Genomic DNA, 22,500 nt, shown 5'->3' with positions numbered 1-22,500 from the left:
AATAAAAAATATAAATAAATTGAGTAAATGTATGTTTTTATAAATAAATAAACAAGTATAATGAAATTAAAAGTTGAATCAAATAATATAATAAATACATACATATATAAATAAATGCAAATGTGATCATATAAAATTACATTTTATGAAAAAAAATGTAATAAAATACATTTTAAACAATGGGGAAAAAAATCAATAAATAAAAATTTCTGAAATGTGAAATGTTGTAAGGTCGAATGACAACTTCCAGACATTACAACTTTTGTCAAAGTTAACATTAGTGTGGTAGTAATATCATCTTCTGTTCTAGAACATTTGACCATTCTTTCAAATCAAACAAATAATTCAAATTCACAAATAATTTCTACAGGAATGTAAAGGAACCATGTAAATAATCACCAGGGTCCAACTGTGGCCATCATAAAGGTTTTAATGCACACGCAAACATGTTTAACTGCCTTTCAAGTGTAAGAAGAAGTGATGTCGCGGTGCGCCCCCCTGCAGGCCAAAGAACCCAAAGCGGTGATCAAGGTGGACTCCATCAACGCCACCTTCCAGCCCGAGAAGATCGGACACCACAACGGCATGCAGATCACGTACCTCAAAGACTACAGCACCCGCAACATCTTCCTCTACCACGACCACGGCAAGGTCCGCCTGGGGGGGGGGTAGGGGGAGGGGCGTCGCCGCCGTGCTCCTTACCTTCCTCACGGTAACTCTTGACCTTCTCACCTCGCTTCTTCAGGACATCGTGGACTGGTTCAACTCCATCCGGGCGGTTCAGCTCCACTACCTGAAGGTGGCCTTCCCTGGAGCCAGCGACGCTGAGGTCAGCCCTAAAACTCTTCTGGAGCCTTTTCTGTGGGGACGTCACTTTGTGTCTTTTTGTGTCTCAGCTGGTGCCCAAACTCACACGCAACTTCCTGAAGGAGGGATACATGGAGAAGACCGGCCCTAGGGTAGGTCTTTGTCCTCTGCAGTGGAACACAACCCTCACACTAGGTCCTCAAAAACAGCAGATTGCTCTTTCATATAGAGGATCTTTGACATGCGTTTTAGCAACGTGTTCCAAAAAACAGCATAACTGCTGTTATGTAGAAGATGGTTAAAAAGTGTTGTTGTTTTTTGCAGTAGATCATTAAAAACAGCAGAGTACTTGTCTCACGTTTAGAGGATCTTTGACTAACATATTTTAGCAGTAAGTCCTCAAAAACAGCTCTTTCACATAGAGGATCGTTGACGTGCGTTTAAGCAACATGTTCCAAAAAACAGCATAATTCCTGTTATGTTGAAGATTATTGAAGAGTGTTGTTTTTTTTCACTAGATCATTAAAAACAGCAGAGTACTTTGCTCACATTTAGAGGATCTTTGACTAGCATATTTTAGCAGTAGGTCCTCAAAAACAGCAGATTGCTCTTTCATATAGAGTCTTTAACGTGCGTATTTGCAACATGTTCCAAAAAACAGCATAACTCCTGTTATGTAGAGGATTGTTAAAAAGTGGGGTTTTTTCACTAGATCATTAAAAACAGCAGAGTACTTTGCTCACATTTTGAGGATCTTTGACTAGCATATATTCGCAGTAGGTCCTCAAAAACAGCAGATTTATCTTTCATATAGAGTCTTTAACGTGCGTATTTGCAACATGTTCCAAAAAACAGCATAACTCCTGTTATGTAGAAGATTGTTAAAAAGTGGGGTTTTTTCACTAGATCATTAAAAACAGCAGAGTACTTTGCTCACATTTTGAGGATCTTTGACTAGCATATATTCGCAGTAGGTCCTCAAAAACAGCAGATTGCTCTTTCATATAGAGTCTTTAACGTGCGTTTTAGCAACATGTTCCAAAAAACAGCATAACTCCTGTTATGTAGAAGATTGTTAAAAAGTGTTGTTGGTTTTGCAGTAGATCATTAAAAACAGCAGAGTACTTTGCTCACATTTTGAGGATCTTTGACTAGCATATATTCGCAGTAGGTCCTCAAAAACAGCAGATTTATCTTTAATATAGAGTCTTTAACGTGCGTATTTGCAACATGTTCCAAAAAACAGCATAACTCCTGTTATGTAGAAGATTGTTAAAAAGTGTTTTTTTTTTCACTAGATCATTAAAAACAGCAGAGTACTTTGCTCACATTTTGAGGATCTTTGACTAGCATATATTCGCAGTAGGTCCTCAAAAACAGCAGATTTATCTTTCATATAGAGTCTTTAACGTGCGTATTTGCAACATGTTCCAAAAAACAGCATAACTCCTGTTATGTAGAAGATTGTTAAAAAGTGGGGTTTTTTCACTAGATCATTAAAAACAGCAGAGTACTTTGCTCACATTTTGAGGATCTTTGACTAGCATATATTCGCAGTAGGTCCTCAAAAACAGCAGATTTATCTTTCATATATAGTCTTTAACGTGCGTATTTGCAACATGTTCCAAAAAACAGCATAACTCCTGTTATGTAGAAGATTGTTAAAAAGTGGGGTTTTTTCACTAGATCATTAAAAACAGCAGAGTACTTTGCTCACATTTTGAGGATCTTTGACTAGCATATATTCGCAGTAGGTCCTCAAAAACAGCAGATTTATCTTTCATATAGAGTCTTTAACGTGCGTATTTGCAACATGTTCCAAAAAACAGCATAACTCCTGTTATGTAGAATATTGTTGAAGAGTGTTCTTTTTTCACTAGATCAATAAAAACAGCAGAATACTTTGCTCACATTTAGAGGATCTTTGACTAGCATATATTCGCAGTAGGTCCTCAAAAACAGCAGATTGCTCTTTCATATAGAGGATCTTTGACGTGCGTTTTAGCAACGTGTTCCAAAAAACACCATAACTCCTGTTATGTAGAAGATGGTTAAAAAGTGTTGTTGTTTTTTGCAGTAGATCATTAAAAACAGCAGAGTACTTGTCTCACGTTTAGAGGATCTTTGACTAACATATTTTAGCAGTAAGTCCTCAAAAACAGCTCTTTCACATAGAGGATCGTTGACGTGCGTTTAAGCAACATGTTCCAAAAAACAGCATAATTCCTGTTGTGTTGAAGATTATTGAAGAGTGTTGTTTTTTTTCACTAGATCATTAAAAACAGCAGAGTACTTCTCTCACATTTAGAGGATCTTTGACTAGGACATTTGCGCAGTAGAACCTCAAAAACAGCAGATTGTTTTTTCATATAGAGGGTCTTTGACGTGCGTTTTAGCAACATGTTCCAAAAAAACAGCATAACTCTTTTTGTGTAGAATATTCTTAAAAGGTGTTGTTTTTTTCACTAGATCATTGAAAACAGAAGAGTACTTCTTTCACATTTAGAGGATCTTTGACTAGCACATTTTCGCAGTAGGTCCTCAAAAACAGCAGATTGCTCTTTCATATAGAGGATCTTTGTCATGCGTTTTAGAAACATGTTCCAAAAAACAGCCTATGTCCTGTTATGTAGAATATTGTTGAAGAGTGTTTTTTTTTGCAGTAGATCATTAAAAACAGCAGAGTACTTCTCTCACATTTAGAGGATCTTTGACTAGCATATTTTAGCAGTAGGTCCTCAAAATCAGCAGATTGCTCTTTCATATAGAGGATCTTTGACGTGTGTTTTAGCAACATGTTCCAAAGAACAGCATAACTCTTTGTATGTAGAATATTGTTGAAGAGTGTTGTTTTTTGCAGTAGATCATTAAAAACAGCAGAGTACTTTGCTCACATTTAGAGGATCTTTGACTAGCATATTTTAGCAGTGGGTCCTCAAAAACAGCAGATTGCTCTTTCATATAGAGTCTTTAACGTGTGTATTTGCAACATGTTCCAAAAAACAGCATAACTTCTGTTATGTACAAGATTGTTAAAAAGTGTGGTTTTTTCACTAGATCATTAAAAACAGCAGAGTACTTTGCTCACATTTTGAGGATCTTTGACTAGCATATATTCGCAGTAGGTCCTCAAAAACAGCAGATTGCTCTTTCATATAGAGTCTTTAACGTGCGTATTTGCAACATGTTCCAAAAAACAGCATAACTCCTGTTATGTAGAAGATTGTTAAAAAGTGGGTTTTTTTCACTACATCATTAAAAACAGCAGAGTACTTTGCTCACATTTTGAGGATCTTTGACTAGCATATATTCGCAGTAGGTCCTCAAAAACAGCAGATTTATCTTTCATATAAAGTCTTTAACGTGCGTATTTGCAACATGTTCCAAAAAACAGCATAACTCCTGTTATGTAGAACATTGTTGAAGAGTGTTCTTTTTTCACTAGATCAATAAAAACAGCAGAATACTTTTCTCACATTTAGAGGATCTTTGACTAGCATATATTCGCAGTAGGTCCTCAAAAACAGCAGATTGCTCTTTCATATAGAGGATCTTTGACGTGCGTTTTAGCAACATGTTCCAAAAAACACCATAACTCCTGTTATGTAGAAGATTGTTAAAAAGTGTTGTTGGTTTTGCAGTAGATCATTAAAAACAGCAGAGTACTTGTCTCACGTTTAGAGGATCTTTGACTAACGTATTTTAGCAGTAAGTCCTCAAAAACAGCTCTTTCACATAGAGGATCATTGACGTGCGTTTAAGCAACATGTTCCAAAAAACAGCATAATTCCTGTTATGTTGAAGATTATTGAAGAGTGTTGTTTTTTTTCACTAGATCATTAAAAACAGCAGAGTACTTTGCTCACATTTAGAGGATCTTTGACTAGCATATTTTAGCAGTGGGTCCTCAAAAACAGCAGATTGCTCTTTCATATAGAGTCTTTAACGTGCGTATTTGCAACATGTTCCAAAAAACAGCATAACTCCTGTTATGTAGAAGATTGTTAAAAAGTGGGGTTTTTTCACTAGATCATTAAAAACAGCAGAGTACTTTGCTCACATTTTGAGGATCTTTGACTAGCATATATTCGCAGTAGGTCCTCAAAAACAGCAGATTTATCTTTCATATAGAGTCTTTAATGTGCGTATTTGCAACATGTTCCAAAAAACAGCATAACTCCTGTTATGTAGAATATTGTTGAAGAGTGTTCTTTTTTCACTAGATCAATAAAAACAGCAGAGTACTTTGCTCACATTTAGAGGATCTTTGACTAGCATATATTCGCAGTAGGTCCTCAAAAACAGCAGATTTATCTTTCATATAGAGTCTTTAACGTGCGTATTAGCAACATGTTCCAAAAAACAGCATAACTCCTGTTATGTAGAATATTGTTGAAGAGTGTTCTTTTTTCACTAGATCAATAAAAACAGCAGAGTACTTTGCTCACATTTAGAGGATCTTTGACTAGCATATATTCGCAGTAGGTCCTCAAAAACAGCAGATTGCTCTTTCATATAGAGTCTTTAACGTGCGTATTTGCAACATGTTCCAAAAAACAGCATAACTCCTGTTATGTAGAAGATTGTTAAAAAGTGGGTTTTTTTCACTAGATCATTAAAAACAGCAGAGTACTTTGCTCACATTTAGAGGATCTTTGACTAGCATATTTTAGCAGTAGGTCCTCAAAAACAGCAGATTGCTCTTTCATATAGAGTCTTTAACGTGCGTATTTGCAACATGTTCCAAAAAACAGCATAACTCCTGTTATGTAGAAGATTGTTAAAAAGTGGGTTTTTTTCACTAGATCATTAAAAACAGCAGAGTACTTTGCTCACATTTTGAGGATCTTTGACTAGCATATATTCGCAGTAGGTCCTCAAAAACAGCAGATTTATCTTTCATATAGAGTCTTTAACGTGCGTATTTGCAACATGTTCCAAAAAACAGCATAACTCCTGTTATGTAGAAGATTGTTAAAAAGTGGGGTTTTTTCACTAGATCATTAAAAACAGCAGAGTACTTTGCTCACATTTTGAGGATCTTTGACTAGCATATATTCGCAGTAGGTCCTCAAAAACAGCAGATTTATCTTTCATATAGAGTCTTTAACGTGCGTATTTGCAACATGTTCCAAAAAACAGCATAACTCCTGTTATGTAGAACATTGTTGAAGAGTGTTCTTTTTTCACTAGATCAATAAAAACAGCAGAATACTTTGCTCACATTTAGAGGATCTTTGACTAGCATATATTCGCAGTAGGTCCTCAAAAACAGCAGATTGCTCTTTCATATAGAGGATCTTTGACGTGCGTTTTAGCAACATGTTCCAAAAAACAGCATAACTCCTGTTATGTAGAAGATTGTTAAAAAGTGTTGTTGGTTTTGCAGTAGATCATTAAAAACAGCAGAGTACTTGTCTCACGTTTAGAGGATCTTTGACTAACGTATTTTAGCAGTAAGTCCTCAAAAACAGCTCTTTCACATAGAGGATCGTTGACATGCGTTTAAGCAACATGTTCCAAAAAACAGCATAATTCCTGTTATGTTGAAGATTATTGAAGAGTGTTGTTTTTTTTCACTAGATCATTAAAAACAGCAGAGTACTTTGCTCACATTTAGAGGATCTTTGACTAGCATATTTTAGCAGTAGGTCCTCAAAAACAGCAGATTGCTCTTTCATATAGAGTCTTTAATGTGCGTATTTGCAACATGTTCCAAAAAACAGCATAACTCCTGTTATGTAGAAGATTGTTAAAAAGTGGGGTTTTTTCACTAGATCATTAAAAACAGCAGAGTACTTTGCTCACATTTTGAGGATCTTTGACTAGCATATATTCGCAGTAGGTCCTCAAAAACAGCAGATTTATCTTTCATATAGAGTCTTTAACGTGCGTATTTGCAACATGTTCCAAAAAACAGCATAACTCCTGTTATGTAGAAGATTGTTAAAAAGTGTTTTTTTTTCACTAGATCATTAAAAACAGCAGAGTACTTTGCTCACATTTAGAGGATCTTTGACTAGCATATTTTAGCAGTAGGTCCTCAAAAACAGCAGATTGCTCTTTCATATAGAGTCTTTAACGTGCGTATTTGTAACATGTTCCAAAAAACAGCATAACTCCTGTTATGTAGAAGATTGTTAAAAAGTGGGTTTTTTTCACTAGATCATTAAAAACAGCAGAGTACTTTGCTCACATTTAGAGGATCTTTGACTAGCATATATTCGCAGTAGGTCCTCAAAAACAGCAGATTTATCTTTCATATAGAGTCTTTAACGTGCGTATTTGCAACATGTTCCAAAAAACAGCATAACTCCTGTTATGTAGAAGATTGTTAAAAAGTGTTTTTTTTTCACTAGATCATTAAAAACAGCAGAGTACTTTGCTCACATTTTGAGGATCTTTGACTAGCATATATTCGCAGTAGGTCCTCAAAAACAGCAGATTTATCTTTCATATAGAGTCTTTAACGTGCGTATTTGCAACATGTTCCAAAAAACAGCATAACTCCTGTTATGTAGAATATTGTTGAAGAGTGTTCTTTTTTCACTAGATCAATAAAAACAGCAGAGTACTTTGCTCACATTTAGAGGATCTTTGACTAGCATATATTCGCAGTAGGTCCTCAAAAACAGCAGATTGCTCTTTCATATAGAGTCTTTAACGTGCGTTTTAGCAACATGTTCCAAAAAACAGCATAACTCCTGTTATGTAGAAGATTTTTAAAAAGTGTTGTTGGTTTTGCAGTAGATCATTAAAAACAGCAGAGTACTTCTCTCACATTTAGAGGATATTTGACTAGCACATTTGTGCAGTAGGTCCTCAAAAACAGCAGATTATTCTTTCACATAGAGGATCTTTGACGTGAGTTTTAGCAACATGTTCCAAAGAACAGCATAACTCTTTTTATGTAGAATATTGTTAAAGAGCGTTGTTTTTTCACTAGATCAATAAAAACAGCAGAGTACTTTGCTCACATTTAGAGGATCTTTAACTAGCATATATTCGCAGTAGGTCCTCAAAAACAGCAGATTGCTCTATCATATAGAGTCTTTAACGTGCGTTTTAGCAACATGTTCCAAAAAACAGCATAACTCCTGTTATGTAGAAGATTGTTAAAAAGTGTTGTTGGTTTTGCAGTAGATCATTAAAAACAGCAGAGTACTTCTCTCACATTTAGAGGATATTTGACTAGCACATTTGTGCAGTAGGTCCTCAAAAACAGCAGATTGTTCTTTCATATAGAGGATCTTTGACGTGCGCTTTAGCAACATGTTCCAAAGAACAGCATAACTCTTTTTATGTAGAATATTGTTGAAGAGTGTTTTTTTTTCACTAAATCAATAAAAACAGCAGAGTACGTTGCTCACATTTAGAGGATCTTTGACTAGCATATATTTGCAGTAGGTCCTCAAAAACAGCAGATTGCTCTTTCATATAGAGTCTTTAACGTGCGTTTTAGCAACATGTTCCAAAAAACAGCATAACTCCTGTTATGTAGAAGATTGTTAAAAAGTGTTGTTGGTTTTGCAGTAGATCATTAAAAACAGCAGAGTACTTCTCTCACATTTAGAGGATATTTGACTAGCACATTTGTGCAGTAGGTCCTCAAAAACAGCAGATTGCTCTTTCATATAGAGGATCTTTGACGTGTGTTTTAGCAACATGTTCCAAAGAACAGCATAACTCTTTTTATGTAGAATATTGTTGAAGAGTGTTGTTTTTTCACTAGATAATTAAAAACAGCAGAGTACTTTGCTCACATTTTGAGGATCTTTGACTAGCATATATTCGCAGTAGGTCCTCAAAAACAGCAGATTGCTCTTTCATATAGAGTCTTTAACGTGCGTATTTGCAACATGTTCCAAAAAACAGCATAACTCCTGTTATGTAGAAGATTGTTAAAAAGTGGGGTTTTTTCACTAGATCATTAAAAACAGCAGAGTACTTTGCTCACATTTTGAGGATCTTTGACTAGCATATATTCGCAGTAGGTCCTCAAAAACAGCAGATTTATCTTTCATATAGAGTCTTTAACGTGCGTATTTGCAACATGTTCCAAAAAACAGCATAACTCCTGTTATGTAGAATATTGTTGAAGAGTGTTCTTTTTTCACTAGATCAATAAAAACAGCAGAGTACTTTGCTCACATTTAGAGGATCTTTGACTAGCATATATTCGCAGTAGGTCCTCAAAAACAGCAGATTGCTCTTTCATATAGAGTCTTTAACGTGCGTTTTAGCAACATGTTCCAAAAAACAGCATAACTCCTGTTATGTAGAAGATTGTTAAAAAGTGTTGTTGGTTTTGCAGTAGATCATTAAAAACAGCAGAGTACTTCTCTCACATTTAGAGGATATTTGACTAGCACATTTGTGCAGTAGGTCCTCAAAAACAGCAGATTGTTCTTTCACATAGAGGATCTTTGACGTGAGTTTTAGCAACATGTTCCAAAGAACAGCATAACTCTTTTTATGTAGAATATTGTTGAAGAGCGTTGTTTTTTCACTAGATCAATAAAAACAGCAGAGTACTTTGCTCACATTTAGAGGATCTTTAACTAGCATATATTCGCAGTAGGTCCTCAAAAACAGCAGATTGCTCTTTCATATAGAGTCTTTAACGTGCGTTTTAGCAACATGTTCCAAAAAACAGCATAACTCCTGTTATGTAGAAGATTGTTAAAAAGTGTTGTTGGTTTTGCAGTAGATCATTAAAAACAGCAGAGTACTTCTCTCACATTTAGAGGATATTTGACTAGCACATTTGTGCAGTAGGTCCTCAAAAACAGCAGATTGTTCTTTTATATAGAGGATCTTTGACGTGCGCTTTAGCAACATGTTCCAAAGAACAGCATAACTCTTTTTATGTAGAATATTGTTGAAGAGTGTTTTTTTTTCACTAAATCAATAAAAACAGCAGAGTACTTTGCTCACATTTAGAGGATCTTTGACTAGCATATATTTGCAGTAGGTCCTCAAAAACAGCAGATTGCTCTTTCATATAGAATCTTTAGCGTGCGTATTTGCAACATGTTCCAAAAAAACAGCATAACTCCTGTTATGTAGAAGATTGTTAAAAAGTGTTGTTGGTTTTGCAGTAGATCATTAAAAACAGCAGAGTACTTCTCTCACATTTAGAGGATATTTGACTAGCACATTTGTGCAGTAGGTCCTCAAAAACAGCAGATTGCTCTTTCATATAGAGGATCTTTGACGTGCGTTTTAGCAACATGTTCCAAAGAACAGCATAACTCTTTTTATGTAGAATATTGTTGAAGAGTGTTGTTTTTTTACTAGATAATTAAAAACAGCAGAGTACTTTGCTCACATTTTGAGGATCTTTGACTAGCATATATTCGCAGTAGGTCCTCAAAAACAGCAGATTGTTCTTTCATATAGAGGATCTTTGACGTGCGTTTTAGCAACATGTTCCAAAGAACAGCATAACTCTTTTTATGTAGAATATTGTTGAAGAGTGTTGTTTTTTCACTAGATCAATAAAAACAGCAGAGTACTTTGCTCACATTTAGAGGATCTTTGACTAGCATATATTCGCAGTAGGTCCTCAAAAACAGCAGATTGCTCTTTCATATAGAGTCTTTAACGTGCGTTTTAGCAACATGTTCCAAAAAACAGCATAACTCCTGTTATGTAGAAGATTGTTAAAAACAATTTTTTTTGCAGTAGATCATTAAAAACAGCAGAGTACTTATTTCACATTTAGAGGATTTTTGACCAACATATTTTAGCAGTAAGTCCTCAAAAACAGCTCTTTCACATAGAGGGTCTTTGATGTGCGTTTAAGCAACATGTTCCAAAAAACAGTATAATTCCTGTTATGTTGAAGATTATTGAAGTGTTGGTTTTTTTCACTATATCATTAAAAATAGAAGAGTACTTTGCTCACATTTAGAGGATCTTTGACTAGCATATATTCGCAGTAGGTCCTCAAAAACAGCAGACTTCTCTTTCATATAGAGTCTTTGACGTGCGTATTTGCAACATGTTCCAAAAAACAGCATAACTCCTGTTATGTAGAAGATTGTTAAAAAGTGTTTCTTTTTTTCACTAGATCATTAAAAACAGCAGAGTACTTTGCTCACATTTTGAGGATCTTTGACTAGCATATATTCGCAGTAGGTCCTCAAAAACAGCAGATATCTCTTTCATATAGAGTCTTTGACGTGCGTATTTGCAACATGTTCCAAAAAACAGCATAACTCCTGTTATGTAGAAGATGGTTAAAAAGTATTGTTGTTTTTGCAGTAGATCATTAAAAACAGCATAGTACTTATCTCACATTTAGAGGATCTTTTACCAACATATTTTAGCAGTAGGTCCTCAAAAACAGCTCTTTCACATAAAGGATCTTTGACGTGCATTTAAGCAACATGTTCCAAAAAACAGCATAATGCCTGTTGTATTGAAGAGTGTTGTTTTTTTCACTAGATCATTAAAAACAGAAGAGTACTTTGCTCACATTTAGCGGATCTTTGACTAGCATATATTCGCAGTAGGTCCTCATAAACAGCAGACTGCTCTTTCATATAGAGAGTCCTTTACATGTGTTTTTGCAACATGTTCCCAAAAACAGCAAAACTCCTGTTATGTAGAAGATGGTTACAAAGTGTTGTTGTTTTTTGCAGTAGATAATTAAAAACAGCAGAGTACTTATCTCACGTTTAGAGGATCTTTGACTAACATATTTTAGCAGTAAGTCCTCTAAAACAGCTCTTTCACATAGAGGATCTTTGACGTGCATTTAAGCAACATGTTCCAAAAAACAGCATAATTCCTGTTATGTTGAAGATTATTGAAGAGTGTTGTTGTTTTTCACAAGATCATTAAAAACAGCAGAGTACTTTGCTCACATTTTGAGGATCTTTGACTAGCATATATTCGCAGTAGGTCCTCAAAAACAGCAGATTTCTCTTTCATATGGAGTCTTTGACATGCGTATTTGCAACATGTTCCAAAAAACAGCATAACTCTTTTTATGTAGAATAATGTTAAAAAGTGTTGTTGTTTTTTCACTACATCATTAAAAACAGCAGAGTGCTTTTTTCGCATTTAGAGGATCTTTGACGAGCACATTTTCGCAGTAAGTCCTCAAAAACAGCAGATTTCTCTTTCATATAGAGGACCTTTGTCATGCCTTTTAGCAATATGTTCCAAAAACATCATAACTCCTGTTATGTAGAAGATTGTTGAAGAGTGTTTTTTTTTACTAGATCATTAAAAACAGCAGACTACTTATTTCACTTTTCGAGGATCTTTGACTAGCATATATTCGCAGTAGGTTCTCAAAAACCGCAGGTTGTTCTTTCATATTAAGGATCTTTGACATGTGTTTTAGAAACATATTCCAAAAAACAGCATAACTCCTGTTATGTAGAATATTGTTAAAAAGTGTTGTTGTTTTTTGCAGTGATCATTAAAAACAGCAGAGTACTTCTCTCACATTTAGAAGATCTTTGACTAGCACATTTTTGCAATATGTCCCAAAAAACAGCATACCTCCTGTTATATAGAATATTGCTGAAGAGTGTTTTTTTGCAGTAGATCATTAAAAACAGCAGAGTACTGCTCCCAAATTTAGAGGATCTTTGACTAGCACATTTTCACAGTAGGTCCTCAAAAACAGCAGATAGCTCTTTCATAAAGGGAATGTTTGATATGCTTTTTTTGCAACATGTCCCAAAAAACAGCATAACTCCTGGTATGTAGAAGATTGTTAAAAAGTGTTGTTTATTGTAAGTTAGATGATTAAAAACAGCAGAGTACTTCTCTCACATTTAGAGAATCTTTGACTAGCACATTTTCACGGTAGGTCCTAAAAAACAGCAGATTGCTCTTTCATATAGAGGATCTCTGACATGTGTTTTAGCAACATGTGCCAAAAACCAGCATAATTTGTCTTATGTGGAAGATTGTTGAAGAGTGTTGGTTTTTGTTGCAGTAGATCATTAAAAACAGCAGAGTACTTCTCTCAAATTTAGAGGATCTTTGAATAGCATATTTTCGCAGTAGGTCCTCAAAAACAGCAGATTGCTCTTTCATATAGAGGATCTTTGATGTACATTTTAGCAACATGTTCAGTAGGTCCTCAAAAACAGCAGCGCACTTCTCTGACATAAAAAAGATATTTAAGTAGCGCTGATTTTTTTGTTATTGGTTATCAAAAACAGTGGATCACTTCTCTCACATTTAGAGGATATTTGACGAGCATATTTTTGCAGCCGGTCCTCAAAAACAGCAGAGCGTTTCTTTTACGTTTTGAAGGTCTTTGAAAAGTGTTGATATTTTTGCAGTTGGTCATCAAAAACAGCAGATCACTTCTCCGACAAATAGAGAATCTTTGACGAGCATTTTTTTAAAAAGTAGATTCTTAAAGACAGCAGATCTTTGACTAGTGTTCTTTTGCAGTGAATCCTCAAAAACAGCAGAGCGCTTATCTCACATTTAGAGAATCTTTGGCTACAGTAGCTGAGTTGTTTTTTTTGCAGCAAATCCATAAAAACAGTAGAGTGCTTCTTTCATTTAGAGGATATTTGACTTGCATGCTTTTAAGTATGTCCTCAAAAACAGCAGAGCGCTTCTCTCACATTCGGAGGATATTCGACGAGCATATTTTTGCAGTCGGTCCTCAAAAACATCAGAGTGCTTCTTTTACGTTTAGAAGATCTTTGAAAAGTGTTGATTTTTTTTGCAGTTGGTCATCAAAAACAGCAGATCACTTACCCGACAAATTGAGAATCTTTGACGAGCATTTTTTAAAAAAGTAGATTCTTAAAAACAGCAGATCTTTGACTAGTGTTCTTTTGCAGTGAATCCTCAAAAACAGCAGAGCGCTTATCTCACATTTAGAGAATCTTTGGCTACAGTAGCTGAGTTGTTTTTTTTGCAGTAACTCCATAAAAACCGTAGAGTGCTTCTTTCATTTAGAGGATATTTGACTTGCATGTTTTTAAGTATGTCCTCAAAAACAGCAGAGCGCTTCTTTAACTTATAGAGGATCTTTGACTAATGTATTTGTTCATTAGGTCCTCAAAAACAGCAGCACACTTCTCTCACATTAAAAAGACGTTTGAGTAGCGTTTATTTTTTTTGTCAGAGGTTATCAAAAACAGCAGATCACTTCTCTCACATTTAGAGGATATTTGACGAGCATATTTTTACAGTCGGTCCTCAAAAACAACAGAGCGCTTCTTTTACGTTTTGAAGATCTTTGAAAAGTGTTGATTTTTTTTTGCAGTTGGTCATCAAAAACAGCAGATCACTTCTCCGACAAATAGAGAATCTTTGACGAGCATTTTTTTAAAAAGTAGATTCTTAAAAACAGCAGATCTTTGACTAGTGGTCTTTTGCAGTGAATTCTCAAAAACAGCAGAGCGCTTATCTCACATTTAGAGAATCTTTGGCTACAGTAGCTGAGTTGTTGTTGTTTTTTTGCAGTAAATCCATAAAAACAGTAGAGTGCTTCTTTCATTTAGAGGATATTTGACTTGCATGTTTTTAAGTATGTCCTCAAAAACAGCAGAGTGCTTCTTTAACTTATAGAGGATCTTTGACTAATGTATTTCTTCATTAGGTCCTCAAAAACAGCAGCGCACTTCTCTCACATTAAAAAGACGTTTGAGTAGCGTTTATTTTTTTTGTCAGAGGTTATCAAAAACAGCAGATCACATCTCTCACATTCGGAGGATATTTGACGAGCATATTTTTGCAGTCGGTCCTCAAAAACAGCAGAGTGCTTCTTTTACGTTTAGAAGATCTTTGAAAAGTGTTGATTTTTTTTGCAGTTGGTCATCAAAAACAGCAGATCACTTCTCCGACAAATAGAGAATCTTTGACGAGCATTTTTTTTAAGTAGATTCTTAAAAACAGCAGATCTTTGACTAGTGTTCTTTTGCAGTGAATCCTCAAAAACAGCAGAGCGCTTATCTCACATTTAGAGAATCTTTGGCTACAGTAGCTGAGTTGTTTTGTTTTTTTTGCAGTAAATCCATAAAAACAGTAGAGTGTTTCTTTCATTTCGAGGATATTTGACTTGCATGTTTTTAAGTATGTCCTCAAAAACAGCATAGTGCTTCTTTAACTTATAGAGGATCTTTGACTAATGTATTTCTTCATTAGGTCCTCAAAAACAGCAGCGCACTTCTCTCACATTAAAAAGACGTTTGAGTAGCGTTTATTTTTTTGTCAGAGGTTATCAAAAACAGCAGATCACTTCTCTCACATTCAGAGGATATTTGACGAGCATATTTTTGCAGTCGGTCCTCAAAAACAACAGAGATCTTCTTTTACGTTTTGAAGATCTTTGAAAAGTCTTGATTTTTTTGCAGTTGGTCATCAAAAACAACAGATCACTTCTCCGACAAATAGAGCATCTTTGACGAGCATTTTTTAAAAAAGTAGATTCTTAAAAACAGCAGATCTTTGACTAGTGGTCTTTTGCAGTGAATCCTCAAAAACAGCAGAGCGCTTATCTCACATTTAGAGAATCTTTGGCTACAGTAGCTGAGTTGTTTTTTTTGCAGCAAATCTATAAAAACAGTAGAGTGCTTCTTTCATTTAGAGGATATTTGACTTGCATGCTTTTAAGTATGTCCTCAAAAACAGCAGAGCGCTTCTTTAACTTATAGAGGGTCTTTGACTAATGTATTTGTTCATTAGGTCCTCAAAAACAGCAGCACACTTCTCTCACATTAAAAAGACGTTTGAGTAGCGTTTATTTTTTTTGTCAGAGGTTATCAAAAACAGCAGATCACTTCTCTCACATTTAGAGGATATTTGACGAGCATATTTTTACAGTCGGTCCTCAAAAACAACAGAGCGCTTCTTTTACGTTTTGAAGATCTTTGAAAAATGTTGATTTTTTTTTGCAGTTGGTCATCAAAAACAGCAGATCACTTCTCCGACAAATAGAGAATCTTTGACGAGCATTTTTTTTAAGTAGATTCTTAAAAACAGCAGATCTTTGACTAGTGTTCTTTTGCAGTAAATCCTCAAAAACAGCAGAGCGCTTATCTCACATTTAGAGAATCTTTGGCTACAGTAGCTGAGTTGTTGGGGTTTTTTTTGCAGTAAATCCATAAAAACAGTAGAGTGCTTCTTTCATTTAGAGGATATTTGACTTGCATGTTTTTAAGTATGTCCTCAAAAACAGCACAGTGCTTCTTTAACTTATAGAGGATCTTTGACTAATGTATTTCTTCATTAGGTCCTCAAAAACAGCAGCGCACTTCTCTGACATAAAAAAGATATTTAAGTAGCGTTTATTTTTTTGTCAGAGGTTATCAAAAACAGTGGATCACTTCTCTCACATTCAGAGGATATTCGACGAGCATATTTTTGCAGTCGGTCCTCAAAAACAACAGAGATCTTCTTTTACGTTTTGAAGATCTTTGAAAAGTGTTGATTTTTTTGCAGTTGGTCTTCAAAAACAGCAGATCACTTATCCGACAAATAGAGAATCTTTGACAAGTATTTTTTTTAAAAGTAGATTCTTAAAAACAGCAGATCTTTGACTAGTGTTCTTTTGCAGTGAATCCTCAAAAACAGCAGAGCGCTTATCTCACATTTAGAGAATCTTTGGCTACAGTAGCTGAGTTGTTTTTGCAGTAAATCCATAAAAACAGTAGAGTGCTCCTTTCATGTAGAGGATATTTGACTTGCGTGTTTTTAAGTATGTCCTCAAAAACAGCAGAGTGCTTCTTTAACTTATAGAGGATCTTTGACTAATGTATTTCTTCATTAGGTCCTCAAAAACAGCAGCGCACTTCTCTCACATTAAAAAGACGTTTGAGTAGCGTTTATTTTTTTTGTCAGAGGTTATCAAAAACAGCAGATCACTTCTCTCACATTTAGAGGATATTTGACGAGCATATTTTTACAGTCGGTCCTCAAAAACAACAGAGCGCTTCTTTTACGTTTTGAAGATCTTTGAAAAGTGTTGATTTTTTTTTGCAGTTGGTCATCAAAAACAGCAGATCACTTCTCCGACAAATAGAGAATCTTTGACGAGCATTTTTTTTAAAGTAGATTCTTAAAAACAGCAGATCTTTGACTAGTGTTCTTTTGCAGTAAATCCTCAAAAACAGCAGAGCGCTTATCTCACATTTACAGAATCTTTGGCTACAGTAGCTGAGTTGTTGGGTTTTTTTTGCAGTAAATCCATAAAAACAGTAGAGTGCTTCTTTCATTTAGAGGATATTTGACTTGCATGTTTTTAAGTATGTCCTCAAAAACAGCAGAGCGCTTCTTTAACTTATAGAGGATCTTTGACTAATGTATTTGTTCATTAGGTCCTCAAAAACAGCAGCGCACTTCTCTCACATTAAAAAGACGTTTGAGTAGCGTTTATTTTTTTGTCAGAGGTTATCAAAAACAGCAGATCACTTCTCTCACATTCAGAGGATATTCGACGAGCATATTTTTGCAGTCGGTCCTCAAAAACAACAGAGATCTTCTTTTACGTTTTGAAGATCTTTGAAAAGTGTTGATTTTTTTGCAGTTGGTCATCAAAAACAGCAGATCACTTATCCGACAAATAGAGAATCTTTGACAAGTATTTTTTTTTAAAGTAGATTCTTAAAAACAGCAGATCTTTGACTAGTGGTCTTTTGCAGTGAATCCTCAAAAACAGCAGAGCGCTTATCTCACATTTAGAGAATCTTTGGCTACAGTAGCTGAGTTTTTTTTGCAGTAAATCCATAAAAACAGTAGAGTGCTCCTTTCATGTAGAGGATATTTGACTTACGTGTTTTTAAGTATGTCCTCAAAAACAGCAGAGTGCTTCTTTAACTTATAGAGGATCTTTGACTAATGTATTTCTTCATTAGGTCCTCAAAAACAGCAGCACACTTCTCTCACATTAAAAAGACGTTTGATTAGCGTTTATTTTGTCAGAGGTTATCAAAAATAGCAGATCACTTCTCTCACATTTGGAGGATATTTGACGAGCATATTTTTGCAGTCGGTCCTCAAAAACAACAGAGCGCTTCTTTTACGTTTTGAAGATCTTTGAAAAGTGTTGATTTTTTTGCAGTTGGTCATCAAAAACAGCAGATCACTTCTCCGACAAATAGAGAATCTTTGACAAGTATTTTTTTTAAAAGTAGATTCTTAAAAACAGCAGATCTTTGACTAGTGTTCTTTTGCAGTGAATCCTCAAAAACAGCAGAGCGCTTATCTCACATTTAGAGAATCTTTGGCTACAGTAGCTGAGTTTTTTTTGTAGTAAATCCATAAAAACAGTAGAGTGCTCCTTTCATGTAGAGGATATTTGACTTGCATGTTTTTAAGTATGTCCTCAAAAACAGCAGAGCGCTTCTTTAACTTATAGAGGATCTTTGACTAAAGTATTTGTTCATTAGGTCCTCAAAAACAGCAGCACACTTCTCTCACATTAAAAAGACGTTTGAGTAGCGTTTATTTTTTTTGTCAGAGGTTATCAAAAACAGCAGATCACTTCTCTCACATTTAGAGGATATTTGACGAGCATATTTTTACAGTCGGTCCTCAAAAACAACAGAGCGCTTCTTTTACGTTTTGAAGATCTTTGAAAAGTGTTGATTTTTTTTTTGCAGTTGGTCATCAAAAACAGCAGATCACTTCTCCGACAAATAGAGAATCTTTGACGAGCATTTTTTTTAAAGTAGATTCTTAAAAACAGCATATCTTTGACTAGTGTTCTTTTGCAGTGAATCCTCAAAAACAGCAGAGCGCTTATCTCACATTTAGAGAATCTTTGGCTACAGTACCTGAGTTGGTTTTTTTTTTTTGCAGTAAATCCATAAAAACAGTAGAGTGCTTCTTTCATTTCGAGGATATTTGACTTGCATGTTTTTAAGTATGTCCTCAAAAACAGCAGAGTGCTTCTTTAACTTATAGAGGATCTTTGACTAATGTATTTCTTCATTAGGTCCTCAAAAACAGCAGCGCACTTCTCTCACATTAAAAAGACGTTTGAGTAGCGTTTATTTTTTTTGTCAGAGGTTATCAAAAACAGCAGATCACTTCTCTCACATTCGGAGGATATTTGACGAGCATATTTTTGCAGTCGGTCCTCAAAAACAACAGAGCGCTTCTTTTACGTTTTGAAGATCTTTGAAAAGTGTTGATTTTTTTTGCAGTTGGTCATCAAAAACAACAGATCACTTCTCCGACAAATAGAGAATCTTTGACGAGCATTTTTTAAAAAAAGTAGATTCTTAAAAACAGCAGATCTTTGACTAGTGGTCTTTTGCAGTGAATCCTCAAAAACAGCAGAGCGCTTATCTCACATTTAGAGAATCTTTGGCTACAGTAGCTGAGTTGTTTTTTTTGCAGCAAATCCATAAAAACAGTAGAGTGCTTCTTTCATTTAGAGGATATTTGACTTGCATGCTTTTAAGTATGTCCTCAAAAACAGCAGAGCGCTTCTTTAACTTATAGAGGATCTTTGACTAATGTATTTCTTCATTAGGTCCTCAAAAACAGCAGCGCACTTCTCTCACATTAAAAAGACGTTTGAGTAGCGTTTATTTTTTTGTCAGAGGTTATCAAAAACAGCAGATCACTTCTCTCACATTCAGAGGATATTCGACGAGCATATTTTTGCAGTCGGTCCTCAAAAACAACAGAGATCTTCTTTTACGTTTTGAAGATCTTTGAAAAGTGTTGATTTTTTTGCAGTTGGTCATCAAAAACAGCAGATCACTTCTCCGACAAATAGAGAATCTTTGACGAGCATTTTTTTAAGTAGATTCTTAAAAACAGCAGATCTTTGACTAGTGTTCTTTTGCAGTGAATCCTCAAAAACAGCAGAGCGCTTATCTCACATTTAGAGAATCTTTGGCTACAGTAGCTGAGTTTTTTTTTGTAGTAAATCCATAAAAACAGTAGAGTGCTTCTTTCATTTAGAGGATATTTGACTTGCATGTTTTTAAGTATGTCCTCAAAAACAGCAGAGTGCTTCTTCAACTTATAGAGGATCTTTGACTAATGTATTTCTTCATTAGGTCCTCAAAAACAGCAGCACACTTCTCTCACATTAAAAAGACGTTTGAGTAGCGTTTATTTTGTCAGAGGTTATCAAAAACAGCAGATCACTTCTCTCACATTCGGAGGATATTTGACGAGCATATTTTTGCAGTCGGTCCTCAAAAACAGCAGAGCGCTTCTTTTACGTTTTGAAGATCTTTGAAAAGTGTTGATTTTTTTTTTTGCAGTTGGTCATCAAAAACAGCAGATCACTTCTCCGACATATAGATATTCTTTGACGAGCATTTAAAAAAAAAAAATCTTAAAAACAGCAGAGCACTCCCATTATTTAGAGGATCTTTGACTCGTGTTCTTTTGCAGTACATCCTCAAAAACAGCAGAGCGCTTACCTCACATTTAGAGGATCTTTGGCTTCAGTAGCTGAGGTTTTTTTTGCAGTACATCCATGAAAACTGTAGGGTCCTCCTTCCATATAGAGGATCTTTGACTTGCATGTTTTGAAGTATACTTGCAAACAGCAGAGCGCTCCTCTCACTTCTCGATGATCTTTGACCAGTGTTTTTGCAACAATTTCCCAAAAAACAGCAGAGCACGCTTGCAAATTAGAGGATCTTTGATTATCTGGTTTTTTATGCGTTAGGTGATCAAAAACAGCATATATAGAGGATCTTTGATGGTAAAATCATGTATTTAATAGGAGATAATAAAGTCTTTATAATGCCACTCATGATGCCAGTGGTGCAGTGGACCTAAAAAAGGACTCGCTGGCGAACAAGAGCATCAAACATTGCACACAAGGTTTGATGCTCTTTGATAGCGAGCGTTTGATGAACATGTTAGCCGTCCAGGTGTGAAATAAAAGATGTAATAAACGTGGGGGGGGGAGGAAGAAAGTTGTTCTGTGAGGAGTTCAGATTAAAATGTCGTTGACTTTATGAAAATGACACATTTTTCACATTGTCAATAGTTTTTCAGCAAGATACTTTTATAAGCAGGCAAGCGGGACTGGACTCATCATTAGGTACACCATTTAAAAGAGATCCAACACAGAAAGAGCTTTTATGACGATGATAATGTTGCGTTTTGATTGGCAGCTAGAAGTGACCCAGACAGTGTGGTCACATGACCAACAACAGGTCCAACAGGAAGGAACACAAACACAATGCTGCCTTTTGTTGTTGTTGTTGGTCTCAATCGTGTGTGTGTGTGTGTGTGTGTGTGTGTGTGTGTTTGTGCGTGTGTGTGTGCGTGCGTGCGTGCGTGCGTGTATGTCTGTCTTTTGTGGGTCTGAATGTGTCTTTTGTATCTTTGTGTAGCAAACAGAAGGCTTCAAGAAGCGATGGTTCACTTTGGACCAGAGAAAACTCATGTACTACAAAGACCCTCTGGTAGGACAGTTATACACACACACACACACACACACACACACACACACACACACACCCACACACACACACACACACATTAAATACACTAACACTCTCACACTTGTCACCATTTATTTAATTTTGTGTTATTTGATTTTCTTTTCTTTACCTGTTTTGGATTTATTTGTTTATATTTTATTATCTTATTAATTTGATATTATTTATTTTTTTATTATCCTATTTCTCTTTTATTTAATAATATTTTTTTATTTGTTCATCTTCATTTTTAACACATTTTTATTCATTATTGTTGTTTAATTCATTTCATTTTATTTAGTTTTATGGTTTATTTTTGTGTATTTATTAGATTGTACATTTTATTTATCTTATTTTTCTATTTAAGTTTTATTTGTTTATCCCATTAATTTTCACTTTTTTACAAAAAAAATTTCACTACTTGTTTTCCCCATTTTGTTTTATTTTTATTTAATTTATTTATTTTATAGGTATTTTTTTTATTTGAAAAATGTTTGTATTATTTTTTTAAATCTAATTAATTTTCTTTTTTTTAAATATCTTTCTTCAGCATTGTTTTTTAATTGTATTTCATTTTGTTTGATGATTTATTTAATTTATTTATTGTATTGTTTATTTTATTTCTCTTTTGATTATTTAGTTTGTATTCGTTTATGTTATTTATTTGTATTTTTTACACATGTATGTATGTATTTATTTATTTTATTTTATTTTTATTTTTTTTATTTTTTTTCTCTTTTATTCATTTATTTTGATTTCATTTATGTATCTTTTTAATTTTAAATTTTTGACTTATTTTTTTACATTGTTATTGCTTTCCTTTTTTTTTCATTCTATTTTGTTTTATGCTTTATTTTTTTAATTCTATTGTAATTTGTTCTATTTTTTTAACCAACAGTAAATGGTACAATTAATGGCCAGGGTTTGTATTTAGTACCAGGTCAAAAGACATTGGCATTAACATCTGTGGCTGTAGGCAACCCCCTGATGTATTAAAGCTAGCAGTATCCGCATTTGAAGTATGATGAGTGCTCGGTACAGTTATATTTACACATACAAATGTTACATATTTAGCTCACACAGACGATAAAGATGGCGTCCTGGCACAGAAAGAAAATGCAGTCATGCTAACCGTGTCTCCGCACAGGACGCCTTCGCCAAAGGCGAGGTGTTCCTGGGCAACAAGGACAACTACAGCGCGGCGGCCGGCCTTCCCGCCGGCACCTACTGCAACGGCGCCTGGCAGCACGGCATCACCATGGAGACGCCCGAGCGCTGCTTCCTGTTCACGTGCGAGACG

The 22,500-nt window shown here is 35.0% G+C and overlaps 1 protein-coding gene across 1 annotated transcript in view; it reads left to right on the top strand.

The window, feature by feature from the left end:
- LOC133633490 (arf-GAP with dual PH domain-containing protein 1-like) overlaps positions 1-22,500 on the top strand; it is a 54,988-nt gene that overhangs the window by 28,729 nt on the left and 3,759 nt on the right. The window contains exons 6-10 of the mRNA XM_062026025.1: positions 505-651; positions 746-829; positions 897-959; positions 21,114-21,185; positions 22,348-22,500. The exon at positions 22,348-22,500 is cut by the window's right edge and continues 76 nt beyond it. Coding sequence (XP_061882009.1) covers positions 505-651; positions 746-829; positions 897-959; positions 21,114-21,185; positions 22,348-22,500 — 519 coding nt within the window. The remainder of the gene's footprint in view (positions 1-504; positions 652-745; positions 830-896; positions 960-21,113; positions 21,186-22,347) is intronic.

This window comes from Entelurus aequoreus, linkage group LG18, assembly GCF_033978785.1.
Source record: "Entelurus aequoreus isolate RoL-2023_Sb linkage group LG18, RoL_Eaeq_v1.1, whole genome shotgun sequence".
NCBI classification, from domain to species: Eukaryota; Metazoa; Chordata; class Actinopteri; order Syngnathiformes; family Syngnathidae; genus Entelurus; species Entelurus aequoreus.
This window is presented reverse-complemented; position numbering and strand designations above follow the sequence as displayed.